This window comes from Mustelus asterias, chromosome 14, assembly GCF_964213995.1.
Source record: "Mustelus asterias chromosome 14, sMusAst1.hap1.1, whole genome shotgun sequence".
NCBI classification, from domain to species: domain Eukaryota; kingdom Metazoa; phylum Chordata; class Chondrichthyes; order Carcharhiniformes; family Triakidae; genus Mustelus; species Mustelus asterias.
The window spans coordinates 90,122,923-90,149,802 of record NC_135814.1 but is presented as its reverse complement, the minus strand read 5'-3'; the positions used below and the strand labels follow the sequence as shown (position 1 = coordinate 90,149,802).

The window sequence follows — 26,880 nt, the reverse complement described above, 5'->3', positions numbered from 1 at the left end:
AGGCAAGTGGAGAGTATTCCAACACATTCCTGACTGTGCCACATAGATGATGGACAAGTTATAGGTAGATCTTTGACAGGGCGACAGGGAAAATCAGCGGGTAGCACGGGAACAGGTGGCAGCATTCCGAGGTGATGTCACAGTTCAAAAAGTGATGACCAATGGGAGCAGCTGGTTGGTGATTAAGTCCTGGTGGGTATTTTCAAACTATATTGAATTTTTAAGTCATTGTTTAAGCAAGGGGCAGGGACTTAATTGATATTATTTTTTTAAAGTCTTCTAAAGTTTTAAATTTAAAGGTTTGGCATGGTAGGAGAGCTCAAAGCCGTGGTTTGCTCCTCCTGCTTTATGTGGGAAGCTGGGCATATTTCCAGTGCCCACAACCAGCATGTGTGCAGGAAGTGTGTCCAGTTGGAAGCTCGAGTTTCAGACCTGGGACAGCAACTGTGAAGCATCCGCCAGTCTGAGAGCATCATGCATAGCACCTTTAGAGAAGTAGTCACACCGCAGCTGAAGGGACTTGAGGAAGGATGGGAATGGGTGACCACCAGGCAGTCCAAGACAAATAGGCAGGTAGTTCAGGAGTTCCCTGGGGTTCCGCTTGCAAATCAGTATTCCATTTTGGAGGCTGATGAGGGTATAGGTTCCTCCAGGGAGTACAGAGAGAGCCAAGCTTCTGGCACCACCACGCTTCTGGCCTGTCTGAAGGGAGGAAGAGCAATAGTCATAGGGGATTCTATAGTCAGTGGAACAGATAGGTGCTACTGTGGCAATATGGTGCTAGGATCCAGGATGTCATTGAACAGTTGCAGGGCATCCTGAAAGGGGAAGGTGATAAGGCAGAGGTCATGGTACATGTTGGTACCAATGTCATACATAGAGGGATGAGGTCTTGCATCAATAATTCGGGTGTAGTACAGGTAAAACAGGTGCATTATGGGTGAGGTTGGCCATGTGACCTTGTGATATAGGAGCCATCACAGAGACAGGGTTGAGGGAGAGGCAGGTTTGGCAGTTCAACGTTCCGGGATATAGAGTCTTCAGGCGAGACAGGGGACGGGGCAAAAGAGGAGGAGGCATTGCATTATTAGTTAAGGAGTTAGTTACTGCAGTAAAAAGAGATGATATCCTGGAGGGAGTATCAAATGAAGCTTAATGGGTAGGTCTTAGGAATAAAAAAGGGCAGCCACATTGCTAGGTGTTTACTATAGACTCCCAGATCGTCAATGGGAAATTGAAAAGCAAATATGTGCACAATTTGCGGAGGTATGTACAAACAATAACAATATTATATTAGGTGATTTCAACTTTCCCAACATTAATTGGGATGGACATAGTGTTAAGGGTTCGGATGGAGTAGATTTCTTGAAATGTATACAGGAGAAAGGTTTAGGTTAATATGTAGAAGATCAAACAAGGTACAGCACAGAGCTGGGCCTAATTCTGGGGAATGAAGCCAGACAGGTGGTTGAGGTGGCGGTGGGGGAGCATTTAGTGATAGCGACCACAGCATGGCACAACTTAAGGTTTTTATGGATAAAGAATTAGACAAGTTGTTAAAAAAAAGTTTTGGATTGGGGGAGTGCAGAGTTTAGTAAAATGAGGCAGGATCTGGGAACAGCTACTTGTAAGGAAACCTACAGAAGAGCTTCTGGGGGAGCGTTCAGAAAGGAAGACAGTGTCTGGTGGCGTATTATTTGCCATTTATATAAATGACATAGATGACTATGTGGGGGATAGAATTAGTAACTTTGCAGATGAGATAAAGATTGGCTGCGTGGTTAACAGTGAGGCGGAGTGTCGTGGGTTACAGGAAGATACAGATGGAATGGTGTTTGTCCACAGATCTCTGAAAGCAGGACATGTTAGTAGGGTAGCGAAAAAGGCAAATGGCACACTTGCTTTTATCATTCGAGGCAGATTACAAAAGCAGAGAAGTCATGTTGGAGTTGTGTAGAACTTTGGTGAGGCCACACTAGAATACTATGTGCAGTTCCTGGTCACCATATTATTGGGAGGATGTGATTGCATTAGAGGAGTGCAGAGGAGATTCACCAGGATGTTGCCTGGGATGGAATATTTAAGTTATAGAGAGAGGTTGGGTAGGCTTGGGTTGTTTTTGTTGGAGCAGTGAAGACTGAGAGGCGACCTGATTCAAGTGTACAAAATTATAAGAGGCATGGACCAGGTGAATAGGGAGCAGCTGTTCCCTTAGTTGGAGGGTCAGTCACGAGGGGACACAAGTTCAAGGTGAGGGGCAGGAGGTTTAAGGGGGATGTGAGGATAAGCCTTTTTACCCAGAGGGTGGTGACAGTCTGGAATGTGCTGCCTGGGAGGGTGATAGAGGCGGGTTGCCTCACATCCTTTAAAAACTACCTGGATGAGCACTTAGCACGTCATAACATTCAAGGCTATGGGCCAAGTGCTGGTAAATGGGATTAGGTAGGTAGGTCAGGTATTTTGCATGCATCAGTGCAGACACGATGGGCCAAAGGGTTTCTTCTGCACTGAGATTCTGTGATCTGAATCAGGTGGTGAGTTTTCCGCTGTATGTTTCCTAGCCTCTGATCTGCTCGTGGCCAGTTTTTAAATGGCTAGCCCAGTTTCTGGTCAATGGAAATGCCCAGGATGTTGATAGTAAGGGTTTCAGCAGTTGTAATGCCACTGAATGTCAAGGGGAGCCGTGAGATTCTCTCTTGTTGGAAGCGGTCATTGCATGGCATGTGTGTGACATATTGTTGTCAGCCCAGACCTAGATATTGTCCAGGTCTTGCTGTATTTGGACATGGACTGTTTCAGTATCTGAGGAGTCACGAAGCATGTTGAACATTGCACAATCATCTATGAACATCCCCAATTCTCACCTGATGGAAGGAAGGTCATTGAAGCAGCTGGAGATGGTTGGTCCGAAAACATTACTCTGAGGAGCTCCTGCAGTGATGTCCTGGAATTCAGGTGATTGGCCTCCAACAACCACAACCATTTTCTTTGTGCCAGGTATAATTCTAACTAGTGAAGAGATTCCATTTCGCTTCCATTTTACTAGGGCTGCCTTGATGCTGCTCTCAGTCAAATGCTGCCTTAAAGCTAAGGGCAGTCACTTTCACCTCACCTCCTGAGCTCAGCTCTTTTGTTCATGGCTGTACTGAGGTCAGGAGCTGAGTGACCCTGGCGGAACCCAAACTGAACATCAGTGAGCAGGTTATTGCTGAGCAAGTGCAGCTTGATAGCATTGTTGATGACCTCTTCCATCACTTTACTGATGATCAAGTGGGGCAGTAACTGGCTGAGTTGGATTTGTCCTGCTTTTTGTTCACAGGACATACCCGGGCAATGTTCCAGATGCCAGCATTGTAGATGTACTGAAACAGCTGGCTTGGGGGGGGGGGGGGGGGGGGGGGGGGGCAGCAAGTTCTGGCGTACGAGTCTTCAGTACTATTACCAGAATATTGTCAGGGACCATTGCAGTATCCAGTGCCTACAGCCATTTCTTGCCATCACATGGAGTGAACTGAATTGGCTGAAGACTGACAGCTGTGATGTTGGGACCTCAGGAGGAGGCAGAGATGGATCATCCACTTGGCACTTCGGGTTGAAGATTGCAGCAAATGATTCCGCCTTTCTACTCATCAATGGTCATGATTTCAACACAGTGAGATGATGGAAAGCAGAGTATGAAATAAGTTCCAACCATGCTGGCATTGATAAACAAAGATTTTTAAAATCTGCATTTGAATAAAGATGGAGGCTAGAGGAGAAAAGGGTGATCTCTTGCATTGTAGAATAGTAACTACAAATAACTTGCAAAATTATGAGTGAACTAAACTTTGAATTTCCTCCAACTAAATATTGTCTCCTATCCCTGCTACAAACTTCATTCCTTCCCTTGCTGTCAAGCCAAATACTCTCCCTGGCAACATCTGAGGCTGAACCAGACTGTCTGCAATGTTGGTGTCATTTTTAGACCCAAGATGAGCTTCCAACCACAGATTCAGACCATTTATTAAGATCTGCTATTTCCACCTGCATAACATCTCCTGACTCTCCACCAATAACTTCCCCAACACATCCCCTCATCATCTGCTGAAACCATCAACCATGCCTTTACTACCTCTAGACCCAACTCCTCCAACACACTCCTGCTTGGTCTCCCATCTTCCACCCTCTATAAACTTAAGACCATTCAAAATTCTGCTGTCCATATCCTAACTCACACCTTGTCTGTTTCACCCATTACCGCTCTACCTGCTGATCGACATTGCTCAACCAGGAGCCAATTTCTCAATTTTAAAATTCCCATGCTCATTTCCAAATTTTTCAATGGCTCCTCTCCTTTTTATCTGTCGTCTCCTCCAGCCATATAACCCTCTGAGATATCTGCACTCCTGCAATTGTGCTGTCTTGTGCATCGCTGATCTCATTGTTACACCATTGATGGCCATACCTTCAGCTGCCAAAGCACTTGAATACCTTCCCTAAACCTCACTACCTCTCCTTCATCCTTTAAGAAACATCTTAAAAGCTACTTATTTGACCAAATATTTTGTCATTGCTCTAATATCACCTTATTTGGCTCATTGTCAGTTTTTCTATAATACCCATCTGTAGTACCTTGGGACATTTTACTGTTAAAGATGCTATGTAAATACAAGCTGTTGTTTAAAAAAAAACCTGTGTTTCAGTAAATAAAGAACAAAGCACAGCACAGAACTGGTCCTTCGGCCCTCCAAGCCCTAACTAAACTACAAAAAAACCTTCTGCCCTTACTCGATCCACATCCTTCTATTCCCTATTCATGTACCCATCCAGATGGCTCTTAAATGTTGCTAATGTGCCTGTTTCCACCACCACCTCTGATAGCACGTTCCAAACACCCACTCTCTGCATCTCCCTTAAACTTCCTCCCCTCACCTTGAACATGTGCCCTCTTGCAATTGACACCTCCACCCTGGGAAAAAGCTTCTATCCACCCTGTCTCTCCCCCTCATAATTTTTCTAGACCTCTATCAGGTATGATGTTAGTGTATCTTTAAGAAAGATTTTTTAAAAACCATGATTTCTGCAGCTCACAGCTTCAGTGATGTCATTGTTGCCAACTTGACTGGGAATGTCCTTTTATTGCTACTTAAATAGGGTTGTGTTTACTCTGGGATTAGTTTTATGATCCTGCATCGTTAGGAGGACATTCATGTGTTTTTGGACAGTTTTTTTTCCATTTTCAATTTGGAGCTGCAGGTTTGAGTTTTTAGAAGAGACAGCAAGCTAAAAATAAATGTTTTCCCTCTCTCCCTGTTTTTTTTCCTTTGGAAATTTTCTTGTTTCCCTGAAGGGTGAAAATCTGCTGTTATTGAGACTGGACCAGAATTTCTTTGGTGCTTTGAGAAGCTGCCTTGTCTTTAAACTGTTCGGAGTGAATCCAGAGAACTACAGATTTCAGAATATAGTTAACATATAAAGTAAGAAAATTAACCAGAATTTTGATCAATTACAAACAAGTAACAAAACAACCAAAGGACTCAATTTTCATTATCACATGAGCAGTAGACTTTGCTGTATTGAACCTGTTTAAAGGATTTTGTCTATGGCAAGGGTTTTGGTTTGAGTGGAAACCATTAGATATATTTGTTAAGGGCTATACATTATCGTGGTTGTTTTGTTTCTTGTTTGTAATTGATCAAAATTCTAGTGAATTTTCTTACTTTATATGTTAACTATAATCTTAAATAAACTTTGTTTGATAAAAGCTCCTTAGTGGGTCATTTAAATCATACCTGAAGTGAAACATATCATTGCTTACCCTAGCCAAATTCAAAATGCAAAACTTATGATTCACGCAGGCTTCATAAAACATTTTGGAGTTTCTAACCCAAACATAACACAGATCTCCCCTCAGCCTCCATCTTTCCAGTGAAAACAATCCTAGCTTATTCAACCGCTCCTCATAGTCAACACCCTTGAGACCAGGCAACATCCTGGTGAACCTTCTTTGAACTCTCCCCAAAGCTTCCACATCCTTTTGGTAGTGCGGTGATCAGAACAGCACGCAATGAAGTATGAGATTTCTTCTCAGAAGACACAATTTTATAAATGGAAATATTTGTTCTTCAAAATGTCACAACTTTTCTAAAGCAATGACAGAATCAGTGACTGAGCAGCTAATGGAAACCTAACAGGTTGACAAAACAAAAAGGTTAACTGCCTAAAGATGACAGAAACCAGAACCAACAGGAGAGCTGAGACTAGCAAGAAAACAACCGGTAAAACCCAATAGTCTGGTATCTGATGACACAGGGGATGAACGTAGTGAAATGAACAATTATATGAAACTTCAACCTCATCTACATAATATCATTGTAAAGACAATGAGGTTAGCTTCTCCATTCATGAAACCTTACACAGCAAAATCTCATCAGTCCACTTGTAGGATCCTGAATTCCTTCTGGGTCCATTTGTAAGTAACCAGGTAATTTTCCTTGCCCATTGCATAAGTTTTCCCACAAGAAATCAGTGCCTGGAATGATGTCCAAGACCGTTGCTAACCCAGTGTTCCATCTCTGACCTGCGCAAGTTATCTCATTTCAAATGTCAGTTTTGAGGAAGCAAATAGAGAAAATGTTTCTCTATGGGATGGGTGTCAATGATCAAGGTGTCTGCAACATCGTCCTCTCTGGTCACTGACTGAGTGTAATCTTGGTCCTTTATTTAACCTTGAGATGAGTTTCCAAGTACATATCCACTCCACTACCACCATCACCTATTTTTACCTTCATAATATCATTTGTCTCTTACCTTGCCCCAGTGTATTTGTTGCTGAAATCCTCATTGATGCCTTTATCATCTTTAGATTTGACTATTCCAGTGTTTTCCTGGTTGGCCTCCCATCTTCCACCCCACATAAACTTGAACTCATCCAAAATGCATTAAAAAATTGATTTGCAAAAGATTTCAAGGGTTATGGGGTCAGGCAGGAAAGTAGAGTTAAGATCACAATCAGATCAGCCAAGATCTCATTGAATGGCAGAGCAGGCTCCTACTTCTTATTGAACTCTTCTCACCATTTCCTAACTTGCATTACGTCCTGATAAATCATTACCCTTGTCCTGCAAGGTCTAATACAGATAGGAAATCTACAGTAAATGGCAGAACCCTTAAGAGTGTTGGTAGGCAGAGGGATCTGGGTGTACAGATACACAGGCCACTGAAAGTGGCAACACAGGTGGAGAAGGTAGTCAAGAAGGCATACGGCATGCTTACCTTCATCAGCTGGGGCAATGAGTTTAAAAATTGGCAAGTCATGTTGCAGCTTTATAGAACCTTAGTTAAGCCGCACTTGGAATATAGTGTTCAATTCTGGTTGCCACACTACCAGAAGGATGTGGAGTCTTTGGAGAGGGTACAGAAATGTTGCCTGGTATGGAGGGCATTACCTATGAGGAGAGGTTGGAGAAACTTGATTTGTTCTCACAGGAGCAACGGAGGTCGACGGGCGACCTGATAGAAGTCTACAAGATTATGAGGGGCATGGAAAGAGTGGATAGTCAGAAGCTTTTTCTCAGGGTGGAAGAGTCAATCACTAGGGGGCATAGGTTTAAGATGCGAGGGGCAAGGTTTAAAGGAGATGTACGAGGCAATTTTGTTTTTACACAGAGGATGGTGGGTGCCTGGAACTCACTGCTGGGGGAGGTAGTGAAAGCAGATACGATAGAGAGTTTTAAGGGGCGCCTTGACAAATACATGAATAGGATGGAAATAGAGAGATATGGTCCCCGGAAGAATAGGGGGGTTTTAGTTCAGTTGGGCAGCATGGTTGGTGCAGGCTTGGAGGGCCGAAGGGCCTGTTCCTGTGCTGTAATTTTCTTTGTTCTTTGCTTGCTGACCTACATTGGCTACAGGCTCAGCAACACCCCATATATAAAATTCTCCTTGTTTTCAAAATTCTCCATAGTATCTTTCCCTTACTATCTCAGTAACCTCCTCCAGCTGAATACCCTCCAAGCTCTATGCAATTATTCAATTCTCTTCTCTGTTGAGCATTCAACATGCATTATTCCACCTAGAGCCTTTAGTTGCGTAGTCCCAAAGCTTTGTAATTCTCTCATTAAACTTTGCTGCCTCTCTACTTCTCACCCTGTTTTAAGACATTCTTTAAAAACTATTTATTGGACCAAGCTTTTAGTCACCTGTGAAACTTTATTAAAAAAAAAACCCGGGAAGCACCTTGAGGTGCTTTATTACAATAAAGGTGCTGTCTAACCACACGTTTTGTTGTTCCAAGTAGTGCTGCATTTAAATCAAATTTCTTTGCGGTATTGACACTGAGGTTGGCTTTGTACTCTGTAATCTGTTTCAGGCCCACAGCACCTCCATGTGTGTGATGTACATCCAACATCCAAACAGGAGACAAAGAGTGGACACTCCTGGCTCCGGGGCCAGGGCTCACTTCTGACTCCCATTCTCAGATCCCACTTTTGCTAGCATTATGAGGTTGAAGAATGAAAGAAGAACTAGCACACATATGAAGATACTACATGGAGGATCCATTGCTTCTCTTGACTGGTCTGGATCATTTGAATCCTATCTGTACTGGAAAGCAGTCTTGGGTTTCAAGGAGGTGCCACTCACTACCATCTCCTTCCAACATGTATGTATTGCATTCTAGGTAGGTCTTTGACTCTTGACCCCAAGCAGATTGTCTCTCCATTATATTTCTGTTACTATGATGTACATAAATCAAACATCAGCCACGACTCAACAGACAGCGCTTTCCCTTGTGAGTTAGAAGGTTGTGGATTCAAGTCCTACTTTGAAACTTTAGCACAATATCTAGGCTGACACTTCAGTGCAGTATTGAAGGTACCCTGCACAGAGGTGCCATCTATCTGATCAGATATTAAACTAAGCCTTCAACCAGCCCTCTAAGTTGGATTAAAAGATTTCATGACAATATTTCTAAGAATAGCAGTCCTCTGACCAATATCACCACCAAAAACAGATCAAGTGCTCGTTCATCACATTGTTATTGCTAGGACCTTTCTGTGCACAAATTGGCTATATTTCCTACATTACAACAGTCACTACATCTCAAAAATATTTCTTTGGCTGCAAGGCATTTGGACACAGTCATACAAGTTTTTTTCTTGCTGTTGTACCAAATTTCTGTCTCTCATGCACGTTTTTTTAGCCCCCTATACCACCATCCCATATGCTGCTCTTCCTTTATTCTTTTGGCTCCTCACACAACTCCTCCACTCCTTCACTATATAGTTGAAAATGATATGAATTCTTTTTTTTTAGCCCATCTGACTATTTTTGTAAATTTGAGCTCATTAAGTGCAAGAAAATGTTTCATTTTCAGATCAGGAACAGAATAGGCCAGATATAGATCCCTCTTCCCTGTACCATCAAACACCCCTGTGGCCAGGTGGAGTCCAGGTTGGCAGGTTCCCACTGCACCAGTGAATTATTTTCCGATTAACTGACCCATGGCCTCTCTGAGACCATAGTTCAAGTGGAGTTAGGAACAGTGTTGGGTTGTATGCCTTTGTCCATTTCTAATTGGATCAAGAACTTCCACCTCATTTCATGTTGGACTTTTACGTGTCAGCTGACAGAAATAGCTTTCCAGCAGAAAGTCTAATCTTTTCATGCGTATAAAATGCTTGTGTTTCTAGATTGCTGACAGGGTTTGTGAGGGGGAGGAAGGGAAATAAAACTATAAGTGAGATGGCTGGTTTGTCATGAATATACTCTTTAATATGTAGGATTTTACAGCCAGCTAGTCACCTCAATTAAGTCAGCAAACTATACCAGTAAACTTTGTTCTTCTTTGATTATTGGAACTTGGAGTTACCAAAGCATTTACTTACAGTGCTTATAGAAAACAGGTTGTGGTTTACAGATGTCCCTATAGTGCCAGCTGACTTTTTTTAAATTATTAATTCTGAAGAGAACAGTAGTTTGAACAGCTTCATTCAGACACATTCAATATTACAATAACCATGCATTACAAACTTTACAAAACACACATCCCATCTGCCCGATCAATATCTATCCAAGAGTGGACAAGGGTGTCAAAATATTTTGTTGTGGGTTATTAAATGACACAGGCTGATGCATCATTAAACATTACTGGAGGTGACATCCCAAGGCTTGGTTTCAATTCTGAATCTGCCACTGAGAGGAAGGTCTGTGAGAAAAGTTACAATTTGTAAAGCTTACTTTGAGTCACTGGACAGTGGCACACAGTGCTCTGATATACACAACCAGTAATGGGGATAGAAACAAAAAATATCAATCTCAATAACATTATAAAATACTCCAACTGCTATAGCACCTCAATATTATAACTGAAAATGCTCTTATAATGTTTTATGTTAGATTAATTAACACATTTATATATTTATAAAGCAAGGTTTGTGAAGTATTTGATGGCCCTGGGGTCATAGTTTCAAAGCTGCAGTATATTTCAATAATGGGGCTTGTATTTAGTCATTAATCGATTCTACAATCCTTTTAATTTAATAAAGTTACCTGATATAATAAGTCTTTACACTATTCTCCAGCATCTGGACACAGCCCTCGGTACAGGCTGGGATAGAACCCAGTCACTAGCCTCAAGGCTGTAAGAAATATTTTCAGGACCTGCTGACAATGAATTTGCTCTCTAAACGTAATGCATGTCCCCCCATTACTTACTCTAATCAAAGACATCCCCTGCCCAGCACATTCCAGATTTACTCTCCCTCCTCAACTGGTAACACCAACACTTGCTGAGGTACATTACCACAAGCACTGCTCGCCTTCCAGTAACTCACCCAGGATTTTCATGTTCCATACACATATTTATACAGTGAGTGTTGGCGAGATGTTTGACTGTAGGGGGCATCCAAGCCCCAAAGTCAGCTCCGTTCTCATATTTGAATGCATTCCAGCTGATTTGCCCATCGCTACCCAAAGACCCCAGCTGAGAAAGAGAGAGGACCGGGAGTCAAACCCTGGAATCCTTACCGATCAAATGTAGACAGTCTTTACTTGGTAAACTATCAGAAGAATTGTCTCTCAGCTACTCCTGTTCACTTCTCTAACTGGTGCAACTACTGTTCCGCATACTAGTTATAAGCAGGACAGGACAGCCCCTGAAGACCGAATCTTTATATTTAAATAAGAGATATTAAATTTGATGTAGTACTTAATAAGTCTTTGATTGCAATGCTTTCTGCACCAACCTAACTGTGGATCCTTAGTGTTTTAACAGAGATTTCTGCTGTGATGTAGCATTAAACTTTCCGACTGAAAGGAAAATCTGTTACCTCCCCCACCACCCCCACCCAACAAAGATTGTCCAATCGGCAGAGCCAATGACTGGATTGAACTCAGCCTGAAAGTATTGGCACGTTGTACAGAAAGCCAATGGCATGTTCGGTCCATTCGCAATTAAAAAGGACAAAGGACAGATTTTTAAAATGGTGCTCAACTGGGGAAGGGACTCAACTCAAAATGTTCGCCTGTCTTTACTTTTGACTGGCAACAGATCTCCTGTGGATTGCTAGTATTTTAAACTGCAGTCACATACTATCAGCAGATTAGTTACGGTTGATATTTTAGAATAGCTGGCTTGACACACTAGGGGAATGTTTTCAATTCCTCACTCTTGGCTGAAATGCTTGCTACCCAGAGGATGTAGGTAAATAAATGAGCCTCTGCTATGTTTCAGCCTGGGTAATAACCCAAGTCAGTAAGAACCAATTCTCCCACCCACTGTACTAGAGGCACCCCTTCTTGCTGCAACCTGCTGCTAGCCAGTGCTAAACAGGGAATGTGAAAGGAAAAAGTTCTTCCATGCAGGGCTAGGCATGGGCAATGATATAAAGGAAAAATAGCATTAAGGACATCACTGGAGTGGGCTGGACACAACTGTGCACATTAGCTGACCCTTGGTGTCTCACTCCAGGGACCATTCTTTGCATACCAGACTGGTGAGTATTACTTCTAAAGGGAGGGCATCAGTGATGTGCTTACTCCATACTCACGTGATGCTTTCCGGCTATATGGTTGCTGGATAGCAGTTGAGAGGAATTGAAATGCAGTGGTCAAACTCTGCAATCAGATAAGTGGGCTCAGGCTCAGTGCACTGAGCAAATGAGCCTCTGTGAGGTAATTACAGAGTGACATCTGTATGTATAAGCTGTGCTGGGCAGAATCATTAAGACCATTTATTTTCATTTACTAGTTTGATATGGTCAACATATCCCAACCCCTCACAGTGGAAGTTTCAAATCCATGCATGATTCAGGTCAATGAATTTCACTCACCTGTTATTTATATTCAGCCCCATTCTGACTGAGGGCACATAATAACCGTCCTATAAACAGGCTACTCTAGACTTGAACAATTAGTATCAGTGCAGGCCATTTTACATCCCACACAACCCCAACCCAAATCTGACAAACCGGCTTTCAAATGAACATAAACAAGTGGCCATGTTTCATCCTAACACACTTTAATCCAAGTTTTCTCCACTCTTCTCTCGATGCCCCAGTCCGCTTCTGAAGCAGAAGGTCCAAATGGTCAGCTATATTCGAAACAAGAGTTTAAAGCAAGCAAAAAATCCAGTGCAGCAAACTTCAAACAGATCCCAAATCAGAGAAGAAAATCCTGCACCCTTCTTTTTCCTTTCTGTGGCTGTAGCTCAGCAAGACAGAAACATGCAAGATCAGGAAAGGCTGAGAGCAGGAAATCCCCTTTAAACTTTGATACTGAATTAGAGCAGCTGAATTATAAGACCTGTAAGATTCTGAGTTTATTCCCAATTAGGGGCAATTTTGTAGTGAGTGCATGGAGGCTGTCTGACCTCACTCTCGGAAAGAGGCTTACAGCCAACAATCAGAGGCGGCGACTGAAGACTGGATTGAGCCCATGCCCCAGAGATGAAAAGCTAGTGTCTAATTAAATGCCTCACCCGGTGTGTCTGGATCGACACTCTACATAAGGCATGAGAAAATGGTGCAAAAAACATTGGTGCTGAGGGAGAAAATCTGCACTAAAAGCAATGTAGCACTAGCATCAAACACAACTTTTGTATGGGGATTTAGGGGCTTGTTTTGAGTTGAAGTGCTTGGTCCATGAACATTAGATGTGTACTGATGGGTCAGATACCCGAGGGGACTAACACATAATGGGAATCCTACAGGAAGGGAGGAGAGATATGTGCCACCCTACTTTCCACATCTGGGGACCATGCGTACTGTACCAGCCAAGGCTTCCAGCAGGAATGGGGATTGGGGGAGGGAGAGTGAAGAAAAACAAGCTCACCACCGGTCCATGCACTACCAGCAACCTTCAGTGATATACAGAGACGCAACTTTTAAATAATAATCATTTTCTTTTTTCAAAAGCATTACTAAGCTAAGCCTATTGCACATTCCAACAAAGTTTTTGATTTTTAAAAAAGGGTATTGTATGTGTTTCATAAGCCAGTAACAGAATCAGAATGTCGGCAGAAATGGCATCAAAGGAAAGGCAAAAGGGTTTGTCACGTTGAACATGCCTCAAGGACCCACTTGCCTGGTCTCAGCTTATTTATAATCGGGGTTTACCAAGTTGTGTGCTGCTTATTTTTCTGAAACCCCTGTGAGACTCTTCACAGTGCTTGCCTCAGGCTAGGCTTCACTTAAAGATTATCTCTTTACCTTTCCCAAAAAAAAGTGCAACAAGAGGAAAAAAAACAAACAAAAAAAGCTCTCAAATATTAGATATTCTAAGCTTCTGCTGCATAGCTGATCTCTAAAGCAAGTCTCAATTGGGGAAGGGGCAGTAGGGGGTTGGTTCGAGGGTGGAATAGCTGTCCATTTATATTTGTTTCTTCTCTCTCATTACTAAGTATAAAGTAAAAGTCAAAGATTCACAGGCAGTTCACTCCTGTTTCCCTGCTGACCATTGCTGTGGCAGTGCCCCCGCTGCCTCCCCCAACAAGGTAAACAGTGGTGCTGGATTTTGAGCGCCCCACTGCACTGCTGTTGTTGTTGACCTCGCCATCAATGGGTTCTGTCGAAATGACCCACGTCGAAGGCCGCCATCTCTTCAGGGAGTATGGAGTTTTAACTCGCTTCTTGATCTTGTCCCCAGAGGTGGCCTGCTTGTTCTCTCGCGTCATCTCACCTGGGAAAGAGGGTGAGGGGATGGGGGATGAACAGAACATTGCTGTGTCACTTCAGTACATTCACTTATTTGGAATTGAGTTGCCTCACATTCTGTTCAAAAATGTTTTTGCAAATTTTGTGTTGAACTATTTTCAACTCTGTAATATTTTTATATGATTTATTTAAAAATCAGTTGGTTTTCTACGGCATTGCCTACAGATAGTCTGGGATTTCGGGCAATGTTGTGAATGTTAGCAGCTAACAAGAGCCTGTTTCTGGAAAGTCACAGCTTGGTTACTCCCTGTGGAGTGATGGTAGAAAGTGGCAAGTAGAAATATGGGCAATTCCTTATAAGTGCCTGGGTCCATGTGAGAGAGGACCCAGTGCAAAGTGAATGCTATCATTTTTTCTTTCTTAGAAAGAGTGTTTTGCATGTGTAGCCAAGTGCGACACCTAAATGCGACAGTTACATACAGCATAGCATATGAAGACTGCAAATAAATGCATGTTTTTCTCATTCCTTGCCAAAAGGCACCGACTCCTTGCTGGAGCACAGCTCCATCATTATTTTTCACAAGTAAGTCTAGATAGAGTGGACCTGTAGAGTGTTTAATCACAGACAACTCTTCACCAACATGTGCACAAAGGAGTGATTGAGAACAGTAAACTTAGTTGTTTTTCCTCTTATTGGCCCGGCGCTGCTGTGGCCAATTGTGAGGAGCCAACCACCGCCCCAACTGAGATTCAGGTGAGACTGTAGTTCAAATTAGGGCAGTCAGCTCAATAAAATATCTGCTGACCTACCTGGGAGCTTGATAGCTGTCTATTGTACTGCCCAAAGTGGAAGTTGTACAGTCTGTAGCCATTAAGTAAACTCACTCCTAATGGTGCACTTTAGTCACTTACTTTTGTAAAAACTTATATTATAGGCCAAGCTTTCTGGGCAGTTGCTTTATTTTCATACTATGCATTCCCCTCTTGGTTGGCCCTTGAGTTGCTGGTTTGCTTTTTGGACTACAAGTCTGGCATTTGTCTTCTGCTGTGATTAATCCACAATTCTCAGCTTAGACAGATTTGAGGCATGACCATTTCATGGGCTGATGGAACAGGACACGCAGGCTGATTATACCCATTTCTTGTTAAAGCTGATTTGCTTTTCTTTTAAAAACGACAATATTTTTGTGTTCGTCAAGCAATTATCCCTGAGCAGTGTGTATGAGGAGTCTATTCAACTGCATGGGCATCACAGATGAGCCCAAACAAGTTCACAACTGATTTGTTTCGGTATGGGCTAGCTGCATGTTGCCATTATCATTGGAGATAGTGTGGACCTGTGTTTAATTTTCTTTCCATCTAATTTATCAGTTCTCTGTTTTTGGACACCATCTATGGTTCCTCAGCCAGCTGACAAGTGACAGTTGTCACTCTTGCAGGATTATGGCATCTCTGTCTAAATCACACTGCTCGAGTTACAATGCAGAGTTCACCATTGTAGCTTGTCTATTATTCACGTTCCTGCCTCTCGTCACAAGCCTTTCAGCACAATTAGAAATTAAAATTCAATGTTTTGCTGCATTGCTAACCTTTGGATATCTACAGCACTCATCCAAATCAAAACACCTCAGTTTTTGACACACTGAATTGTGTTTGGAAAAGAAGCAATTTGTTATTTGAAGGATAATAACAATTCTGTAGCTCTGAATGAGAGCACAGCATTGCCAACAATTCTTCGGGTCTATGAGGAAAGTGACTGAATCCAATGGAAGATGTGCCACCTTTGCTCAGTGCAGGGACTAATAACTTACGCAATGTGGGGAGCAGGGGATGAGATAGACTACAAGGGACATGTGATTGGCCATATGTTCTTTTCTTTGACCTTTTCTGTAAGCATTAATGATTATCATCCTTGGACAAGGGGTGAGAAAAGAAGTAAGCAGACAACAAAGTGGCACTAAGATGGCATGCCTGATAACAGAAGCTCAAAGCCACGTTCATGGTGTAGCAGGGTAGTGATGATTGACCTGTCAAGCTAGCTCATTAATGGAAGCTGAAGGGGGTCAGTATTCAGTCCATGTAAGCCCATGTTCCAGCAGGTAGAGTAATTGCAGCTGGACAAGCAGCAGGAATCAGACTGGTACATTGCCTGGATTTAGCTGTTTAAACTCTAGAAGTCACTCTGTGCACATTTGAGGCCAGAATTTTGTGTCCTTCTGGAGTCAGGAAAAAATTGTTTTTTTTCGTGGCAAACTTAAATCTCCTGTATAAAAATGGGCCCATGCAATCTTCCCATTTTTGGAATGAGGTTCAATTAGGGTCAGGTCACGACCCCACATGTACATCTTATGATGTTGGGGTTGTCACTGACAACCCTAGGGGACATTTGTATTTGCCATGCCCAGTATTTTTGAGGGTTTAGGTGAGTTTACAAAGCTCCTGCGGATTCTACAAGCTGGATACTAATCCAGTAGCTATGGAGGGTACATAAGATCATGGAGGGGCCTTGGAGAATATGAAGAGGCATGGAGAATAAAAGGATTCTGGAGGGTGGGTAGGGAGTGAGGATTAGGGGTATAAGAATGATGCGGAAAGCTGGACTGATGTCCCAGTAAACCAAGATGGGCCTTCCAGTCAGCCTGCCTCTGTACCAGCAGTCCTCTGACTGCTGACCTGGGATTTGGAAAACCCAAACTCTGTCCGCCCGCTTTTCCAGGAGATGAAAATATGGATAGGTATAGACAGAGGGAACAGGCTCACGTTTCCAAAGTCAGGAAATAACCCGGCTCTCGTTTCCCTCGCCCAACACAAAAATCCAGCCCCTGGTCTCTGGATTTGGGTAAATGGAGTGTGTCTCCATGGGGAAGAGGGTGTGCAAAAGCATAGCCTAGGCCGGAATCAGCTAACTGCATACAGCCCAGGGTTGGAGACGAGGAGTTTACAGTCTGCATGGATCAACAATGTCTCATTCTACTCATTGGACAATGAAGGGAGAGTTACCCTAAATAACCGATATCAGTAACATTTTAAACAGTCCCTCTTACTTACATTGCATACTACAGCTGTCCAAAATGTTGGCTGATGAAAGATCGAGTGAGTTTGGCCGCTCAGCTCTCCTCCCTTGCCGTCGTGCTACTGGGGGTATTGTGTGATCCTGGCCACTGGCCAGAGTGCCATCTGCCACACTGCACTGGTTGCTGTTGTTGTTGTTGTTGGAGTTTGTCCGCCCTTGATCGAGTGGCCGGTCTCTCCTGTCCATTAGCCGCTCGGTAATAATGTCATCACGCGTGGCCTGTTGCTCCCTCCTCAGGAGTGGCTCGTGCTCATCTGGGCTGGAGTTTATGTTCACTCTGCTGTCGTCCCCACTAAACTGGGACTGGAGGGTCTCATGGCCCCGGTGGCTTGAAGAGTTGGATGTCTGAGGACCAGATACCGAACCATTAGCATACTGCTTAACCACTGGATGTGAGTTTCCTGCATGGCACCTTCCGGCAATGCCATTTGCTGTGACAGTTACCACTTGGGGCTCACCCGCATTTATGGTGTTCATTTTCGCCACTCCTGTCTCCACTTGCTTAAGATTTGACTTGTGCTTGCTGCTGAACTTCAGCCGTGATTCCTTGGCCACGTTTTTAGTGTTCAGTGGGAGGCTGGTGGGTCGTTTTGGGATGTTCTGTTGCTTGGGGAGAGGATACATCTGAGTGGCTGGGATGTCAGGGATCAGGCATGCCTGGCTGGTGCTTGGCTGGGAGAAATCTTGGTGCCCAGTTACTTCAGCTGCTAGCTTAATGAGAGGGTACAGCAAACTGGGGTTGCTTCCACTGAGAGGATCGGGCCCACTGAACTGCTTGAGGGAGTGCTCCATCAGGTTTTCATCTGAGCTCTCTTTGAGGTTCTTGTCCACCTCTTTAGGGTCTAGCTTGTTGGTCTCCAGGTCTTCTTCAGTCAACTGCAGACACACTGGGGTGGGGCCCAAAGACGGCAGCAAATTGCCTGCCTGTGTGTTAGTGTCCTCAGAGTATTGTGTTTCTGATATGGTGGACATGGCGGTGCTGGGGGTAAGGCCTGCTGTGGTGGTGGTCGTTGCCGACAAGCTGGTAACACTAGTTTCTGGGCTGGGGATGCGAGCCTGCGCCTGCTGTCTTTCGTAGTTGATAGAATTGCGGTTCTTCTCACTGGTAGTTGACGGGGTACCGGACGTGGAGTTGTCCGTGGAGATGTTTTTCACCATCCCTTCGGAATGGTGAAGGGAGTCTTCGATGTACGAGGACGACGAATAATCCGGGTAAGGACCCATCTTTGGCACTCGGCGATTATGTGAAAGGTTCCTGAAATAAGACAAGCCCAAACATCAAGTAACATAATGCTGTGAAGCAGAATAATGGGGGTGTAGGGGATAGAGCAGGAAATAAGCGGTTCAGGGAGACCAGCGAGGAGAGCATTAGAATATTCAGTCTGAGATAGAAAAAGCATGAATGAGAGCTATAACTGCAGATGAGTTTAGATATGTCTAGAGGTGGGCAATGTTAGGGAGGTGGAAGGAGACAGATTTTGTCCTGGGAAATGTATGTAGTGAAATGCTCACCTCAGAATGAAATGGGATGCTGAGACTACAAACAATCTGGTTCAGCCAGAGACAGTGATTGGGAGATGGTGGCGGAGGATGATATTGATGGTTAGGTGGTGGGAAATGAAGACAATGGCCGGAATTTCCCCCCCCACTGCATTACTCCCCCGCACCACCACCACCACCACCACGACCACGGGAATCGGAGTGGGCGAGGGCGGACCATGGGAAGGTCCGTTGACCTCGGGCGAAATCTTGCAGTTTTGGGACGAGCGAGGCCATAAAATCCCTTCCAAAGGCTTTGATCATACAAATGCTTAACTGTAGGAATTGCGCTGCTCCAAGATTGAATACTAGATTAACAATCTGACAGCACAGAGATAGTGGAAGGGTCAAGAGAGGCGGTGGTAATGTAGAACCATATACTGTTAGCATGCAAGAGCTGACCTCAACTCTCAGGGATGGTATCGCCAAGAGTTTGCATGTACTTAAGGATTAGGACCTGGCAAAAGGCCAGGGCCTTGGGAGACGCTGGAGGTAATGGTGCAAGGAGTGGGAAAAGAAGCCATAGCTGGAGATACTCTGGTAGTGATTGGATAGGTAAGATTTGAACCAAGAGAGAACACTCCCATTGAGCTGAGCAATCAAGGAAAAGTACTGATGGAGGGGGCTGACCTTGTCAAAGGCTGAAATAGGTCAAGGAGGAAAAGTACACCACGGTCATGGCCAGAGGACATTATTTGTGATTGTTACTGGAGTTATTTTAGTCCTGTGGCAGAGGTGGAAGCCTAATTGGAAAGGCTCAGATTGAAATCACAGGAAAAATAGCAGGAATATGGAAGTGATAGCACTTTCAACTTGTGGAGAGGAAAGGGGAGTTAGAGATGGACAACATAAGGAAGGAGTAATACTGGCTTTGAAGGCAAGGTGAACAGTATCTGAAGAGTGGAAACTATTTACAATCTCAGCTAGCTTGGTGGCTCGGAAGGGAAGCTGAGTGGCCAGCTCTTTAGCGTGAGGTCAAGGAAGCAGCTGATGGGCCTCATTTAAAAAGGGCATAAGGTATGATAATAAAGAAAGACACAGACTCGGGGTTAGGGCATGGGGCTTGGAGGAGGCTTGGCCTAGCGTGGCGTGCAAGAGGCAGCAGAAGCAGTTGAATGAATTGTCTCAATCATGGTGATAAAGGCATCCATGAACTCCTTGTACTGGTTGAAGTTGGTGACAGGAGAAAGGGGGAAAATGATTTAAGAGGGGAGGAATAGGTAAACTGGGGCTGCTGCTTTTCAGGATGTAGGAACCTCAATGGGCTTTTCAGGGAAAGCCAAGGTGGGCAAAAGTGCTTATGCTCTGAGCATATCCAAGTGGGATTCAAGCATGGAACAGTGGAGGGAAGTAAGAAAGCAGATGGGTTGGGCAGTGACTGTAGTGGAGAGGGATAGAGCACCCATGGGAGAAGAATAAAAAAACAGTATGGCAAATAAAGGGAGGAGAAAGGAAAGGGTCTGAGCAGCGGAACAAGAGAAGAAAAATGGCGGTAGAAATACTATGCTTGGGTCTGGAACAACAGCCAAAATGGACTCAAGGAAATTCAGGTTGGTATGCGCTTCTTTGCTGTTTGGCTACCTACCGTTCATTCTGCATGGCAGTTGTAGTAAATTGTGACATGGGATTGACTGTGGGACTCACAGACTTGTTTCGATCCCACATAACCATGAGCTCTGCCATCCTCTCTTCTGCACACTGAGCTGTGAGCCGAGCCTCTGCATCCTGGTCCCAGCAGTCATCCATTGTTTCCTTTAGCGACCGGACAGCCTATGGAGCACAGCAACAATTCTCTCATTTTCCAGGTCCAATGCATTTTTTAAAAAAAACTTTCCTTCCCCCATTCTTGCCTGAATGTGATTCCAAACAAAGTCCTGTTGGACTTTAACCTGGTGTTGTGAGACTTCTTTCTTGCCTGAAGGTGATGACTCTTCCTGGAGATGGGCAGGTGGTTATGGGTGTTAATGTATCTACTGATGTTAGGTACATACAGGGAAGGACAATGATTGGATGGTTAGTTAACCCAGAGATGATGATGTAATGGTAATGTTATGAGACTAGGAATTCAGAGTCCTGGGCTAATGCTCAAGGACATGGGTTCAAATCCAATGTGAAATTGCAGCTAGTGGAATTTAAAAATGATAGTGTGATTGAGCTGTCTATGGCACTGGTTTAAGTTTTACGTTTTTGTGGAAATATGCATTTGAATTACACTACTACCAAAGTTTCAGTTAATTTGCATTTGAGGCACTTCAGTCAGTGGACGGATAAGTGGCATCCCATTTTGGGACAAGGGCGAAGCTCACGTTTGTGTCTTCTGACAGGAGCACGCAAAGCCATCCACAGCCTTAAAACCCTGGTGTCAGCCCTGTTTGCACTTGCGGTGATTCAAGCATGCGGTGGACCCCTGTCTGGACTGACCTCTGTTTGAACAGAATTTCACATTGGTCCATGTCCTGAAACTTCCCTTGGAAAGTTCAGTCTCACAATTTGAGCCCTCCGTGTCTTTCTATTCTGTATGAAAGGGTTTCCCGTGTGGGCTGCTGATGCCCACCCTCCAATTCTTGTCAACTGCCCAGATATACTGTGACGTTCTGTCCTGCCACCCGGAGGTAGCAGAGGCCTCCAGCTGAGGGCTCTTCACATGGGAGTGCTCCCCATTACCACTGGGGACTTGGTGTGGAGGGTGTTGCATGCAGCAGTCCCGTACAACAGACGATTAAGATGGTTCACAGACTCGCAGGTCATCTGTATTATCTGCACCCTCAGGAAGTCTATGTTCCATGTCGACATAGGTTATGTGAGGTTGCAGCCCCTTTTTGGTTATTTGAGGATCTATGCCACCTTGTGTGGAGGACCTTCTGGTGAGGCTGCTGCCGGCCTCTCCAAGCAGCCATTCACAGGAAAAGGCAGCGGGCAATTGAGGGGATTGTTTGGCCCGACACTCTTCCACGGCTACATTAGTGTCCAGTGTCCACCAGTACGCTAGAGGCCACTACTGGTCACTGCAGGCGTGGAGTGTCATCAGCCCGCAAACAACATTTTAATTTAACCTGTTAAGTTTAATTTTTTTTAAATTTCATTACCGTGGCCCTTTAAGGGGATTTCAATTAATTAGTTTATTTGTTAATTAGCTTCTTGATTATAAAAAGAGCATATAAAGAGATACTGTCATAAGAGTGGAGTGGAGTCAGAAGATTTGTACCTGCAATATTTCCACTCCGTCAATCAATCTATTCCAAGTAAAGACTGGCATTGGATTCTTCCTTCATCAACTTGTTATTATGAATAAAACAATGGGTGGAGGGGAAGGGGAAAGAGCTCTGCCAGTCCATGCATTGAGTTCCTCATTGAGTTCCATGCATGGACAGTGAATGTGACTTAGCCATTCAGGAGGAGACCATCATCACCATGTTTGATAATATCCTCATCTGACACACATACATGCTTCCCAGGAGGAGTCACTGTGTGACAATTAGAAGTGGAAACCGCAGTTGATTTTTCCTTCTCTAGTTTAGGCCAATCTTACGCCACTGCTGCCCAGGTTAAAGCCAGTGACTGGATTGAGAGTGCCCGGAGGAATTTTGGATCCTCCAGGACAGAGTAAACGGTTGATGGAATGATAGGAGGCTGGAATTGAACTTTCTCCAGCGTCCAGCCCACTATGCTATTCTCTATTTTACATTCAGGAAAAACATTCTGCCAGCCGTTAGGTGGGAAAAGCGCAAGAAATCTTGTTTGCTCACCAAGCTGTTCTCTTTCCAAGCTTCAGGAAATTTGGGTCGCTGCTTCTCTCTGGAGACCAAATGCTGCATATCTTCAAAGGTGGGATGGTTCCCCACCTCTGCCTGAAAAGCCATCTGGTATTCAGGAGCTGACTCTCCTGGTCATGGGGCAAATAAATTCATGTTAGGAGCACTGATGAGCCTCTGTCCTGATCAGATGGGCAGCAGAAGACATCCCACTCTGCACCGCGCTCATATTCTGTCTCCTAAAGCCCCAATACGGGAGCTTGTGCACGAATCTTAATTAATCTTAGCAATTGTACTGCAGAGCACAGGAATCAGCAGCATGTCTTGTCTTTTCGAACATAAATCACAAGGCCTGCGCTAGTGAATCATATGAATTAAGAGCAGGAAGAGCCAACTCAGCCCCTTGAGCCTGCACTGCCATTCAGTAAGACCATTCATGGCTGATCTGATTGTGGCCTCAATTCCACATTCCTGCCTACCCCTGATAACTTTTGATTCCCTTTTTAGTCAAGAATCTAACTTAAACCTTAACTTTGCCTTAAAACTATTCAATGCTCCTGCCTCCATTGCTCTCTGGGGAGTTTTTCAAAGATTCACGATCCAGAGAAACAAATTCTCCTCATCTCCATCTTAAATGTGAGACCCCTTATTTTTAAATTGTGTCCCCGAGTTCTAGCCTCTCTCACAAGGAGAAATACCCTTTCAGTGTCCACCCTGTCAAGTCCCCTCAGAATTTTATATGTTCAAATAAGATCATCTTTCATTCTTCCGAACTCCAATGGATACAGCCCATAAGATAAATCCCTATCACAGGTATCAGTCAAGTGAATGCTCTCTGAATGACTTCTAAGCCATTTATTTGCTTTCTTAAATAAGGAAGCCAAAACTGAACACAATACTCTGCATGTGGTCTCACCAACTTGCATTAAACTACAATATTCAATTTGCCTTCCTAATCACCTGTTGTACCTGTTTACTAACTTTCTGTGATGTGTGTACCAGGGGATCCAGATCTCTCTGCATCTCAAGAGTTCTGCAATCTCTCTCCATTTAAATAACAAGCTGCCTATACATCCTGCCAAAGTAGACAAATAGACTTGCTTTCCAACATTATTCTCCCCCTGCCAATGTTTTGTCCAATCACTTAATCTATCTAGATTCTTTTCCTACTTATCTTTGTGTCATCAGCACATTTAGCAACAATACATTCATCCAAGTCATTGATATAAATTGTAAATAGTTGACACCTCGGCACTGATCCCTGTGGCATGTCACATCTTATATGCCAACCCAAAAGTGACCCATTTATACCTACTCTCTATTTCTTGGTAGTTAACCAATCCTCTATCCATGCTAATATGTTACCCCATACCATGAATTGTTAATTTGCATAATAACATTTGATGAGGCAGCTTGCCAAATTCCTTCTTGAAGTCTAAGTATAGCACATCGATGGGTTCCCCTTTATCCAAGTTGCTTGTTATTTCCTCAAAGGACTCCAATAATTTAGTCAAAGATGACTTCCATTTCACAAAACCATGTTGACTCTGCCTGACTGCATGGAGATTTCTATATAGCTATAACATCCTTAACAATAGATTCCAGTATTTTCCCTCTGACAGATGTTAAGTTAACTGGCCTATAGTTTCCTGCTTTCTGAATCCCTCCTTCCTAGTAGTTATATTTGCCATTTTCAAATCTGTTGAGACCTTACCAGAAACTCTGGAATTTTGGAAAATTAAAACCAATGCACCTCCTATTTCAGCAGACACTTCCTTTAAGACCCAAGGATGAAGTCAATCAGGGCAGCACAGTGGTAAGCACTGCTGCCTCTCAGCGCCAGGGACCCAAGTGTGTGTGGAGTTTGCATGTTCTCTCTGTGGCTGTGTGGGTTTCCTCAGCTACTCCCGGTATCCTCACACAGTCCAAAGATGTGCAAGTTAGGCAGATTGGCCATGCTAAATTGCCCCTCAGTGTCCCAAGATGTGTAGGTTAGATGGATTAGCCATGGTGAATTTTCGGTGTTATGGGGATGAGCAGGGGAGAGGGCCTGGGTAAGACACTTTGTCAGAGAGTCAGTACAGACTCAATGGGCCAAATGGACTCCTTCTGCACTGTAGGGATTGTATGATGAATCTATGACCTGTGGACTTTTAACCTTTGGTTCTCAGAATTTTCTCAGAACTCTTTCCCTGGTGATTCTAATTGTTTTAAGTTCCTCCTTCACTTTCACCTCCTGATTCACACTTATTTCTGGGATGTAATTTGTATCCTCTACAGTGAAGACAGACACAAAACATATGTTCAATTCATCGCCCATTTCCTTGTTTCCATTATCAATTCTTAGACTCTCACTCGAGTCAGGACCATAGCTCACTTTACTTACTCTTTCCCTTTTTAAACTCCAATAGAAAATCTTACTCCCCGTTTTTATAATTTGAGCTAGTTTTCTCTGCTATTCTCATTTTTCCCTCCTCGTTAATCTTTTAGTCATTCTTTATGGTTCTTTATAGTCTGTCAAATCTTTCGACCTGCCACTCCTCTCTGTGGAATTATATGATTTTTCTTTCAATTTGTTACTACCATAAACTTTCTTAACCAGCCATGGATGGTGCGTCCTTCCCTTAAAGTCTTTCCTTCTCACTGGAATTTCTATTTTCTGAGTATTCCAAAATATCTCCTTAAATGTCCACTACTGCATCTCTTCTGACTTATCCCTGAAGCTAAATTCACAATTCCTTGTAGCCAGTTCTGTCTTCATACCCTCATAATTACCCTTATTTAAGCTCTTCTCTCCCTCAAACTGAATGGGAAATTAAATCATATTCTGATCACTGCTACCTAGGGGTGTCTTCACAATAAGGTCATTAATTAATTCTGTCTCATTACACATTACCAGACCAAGTATAACCTGCTCTCTATTTGGTTCTAAATCATGTTGCTCTCAAACTGTCCCGAAACACACTTTATGAATTAATCATCCAGGTAAAAGCAAATTACTGCCAATGCTGGAATCTGAAACAAAACCAGAAAATGCTGGAAAATTTCAGCAGATCTGACAGCATCTGTGGAGAGAGAATAGAACTAACATTGGGTCTGGATGATAAGTGATTTCTTTATTATTTTCAATTTCTACCCAAACTGATTCTACATCTTGATCTCCAGAACTAAGGTAATCTCTCTGTACTGTACTGTCATCCTTAATTAACAGAACTACCCCTCCATCTTTTCCTAGCTTCCTGCCCTTCCTAAATGTCATGTTCCCTTGAATATTCACATACCATTCTTTGTCATCTTGCAGCCATGTCTCTGCAATGGCTATCAGGTCATACATACTTATTAAAATCTGCACTGTCAATTAATCTGTTTTGTTACAAATGCTGCATGCATTCACACACAGGGCCATTTGTTCTGTCTTTTTGCTATTGTTGTAACCTCTAACTCCTCTGCTGGTGCACTCTGAGATTTGTACACTCTGTCCCTTCCTGCTATGCTCTGATCATCATTTTCCTTGCTGTTACCTGGCTCTCTTGCTTTGTTGTCTTTACTTAATGTATTATTTCTGTCCAAATTTAATCCCTAACTATTTAATCTTACTTACTTTGCCAATTTTCTGATGGTTCAGGTAGTAATCATGGCATTCTTTGTTGGAGCCCGAAAAGTCAGGAAGGAAACAGAGGCCTGGTCTCCCACCAGTGCATCAGAACTTGGGGTGGAACACAAATCCCTGTCCCTAGATTACAATCCCTCGTAAGGAGTATGTGAAATTCCAGTAGGAAGGGAAGCAGCCGAGTCTTCTGCCAAACCACAACTATTGCTACTTCTGGTTGTCGCTCTTGACTATTCCGATATGCATTTGCTAGCCCCGAACCTCATCTAAAACTCTACTGCCTATATCCTCACTGACAAGTACCGTTTATCCATCACCGCACATTGGCCCATAGCAGAATTAGGGACCTAATACAGAAGTTTTGAGTAGGCTGGGTAGCTCGTTGTTGAGCTGCTTGGACAGGATGGACTAAATGGTCTCCCTTTGTGTCGTAAATTTTCTATGATTCCTGTGAACACCTAGACTTTAAAAATCCCATAATTGCTTTCAAATCCCTCCATTGCCTCGCCACCACTCCCACCTGCACCCTCCCCTCACTATATCCCTTCCCCCCCATCATTGAATCGCTTTAACTTCTTCAAATCTTATGAAAACTGAAAACTTAACACTCCTCCCATTCTGGCCTCTTGCACATCCTCAATATTCATTGCTCTAATATTGGTGACATGTCTTTGGTCTCTGGAATTTCCTCCCTAAACCTTTCCACTTCTCTCTCCTTGCTTAAGACAGTTATCAGAACCTACCTCTTTGATCAAGTTTTAGGCCCTCTATCCT

General features: G+C 43.5%; 1 protein-coding gene across 1 annotated transcript in view; it reads right to left on the bottom strand.

Moving 5' to 3' along the window:
* Nucleotides 1-9,082: 9,082 nt before the first annotated feature.
* bmpr2b (bone morphogenetic protein receptor, type II b (serine/threonine kinase)) overlaps nt 9,083-26,880 on the bottom strand; it is a 277,954-nt gene continuing 260,156 nt past the window's right edge. Inside the window, exons 10-13 of the mRNA XM_078228877.1 lie at nt 22,491-22,627; nt 20,330-20,514; nt 17,181-18,460; nt 9,083-14,157 (exon numbers count right to left, since the gene is read on the bottom strand). Coding sequence (XP_078085003.1) covers nt 13,901-14,157; nt 17,181-18,460; nt 20,330-20,514; nt 22,491-22,627 — 1,859 coding nt within the window. The 3' untranslated portion in view covers nt 9,083-13,900. The remainder of the gene's footprint in view (nt 14,158-17,180; nt 18,461-20,329; nt 20,515-22,490; nt 22,628-26,880) is intronic.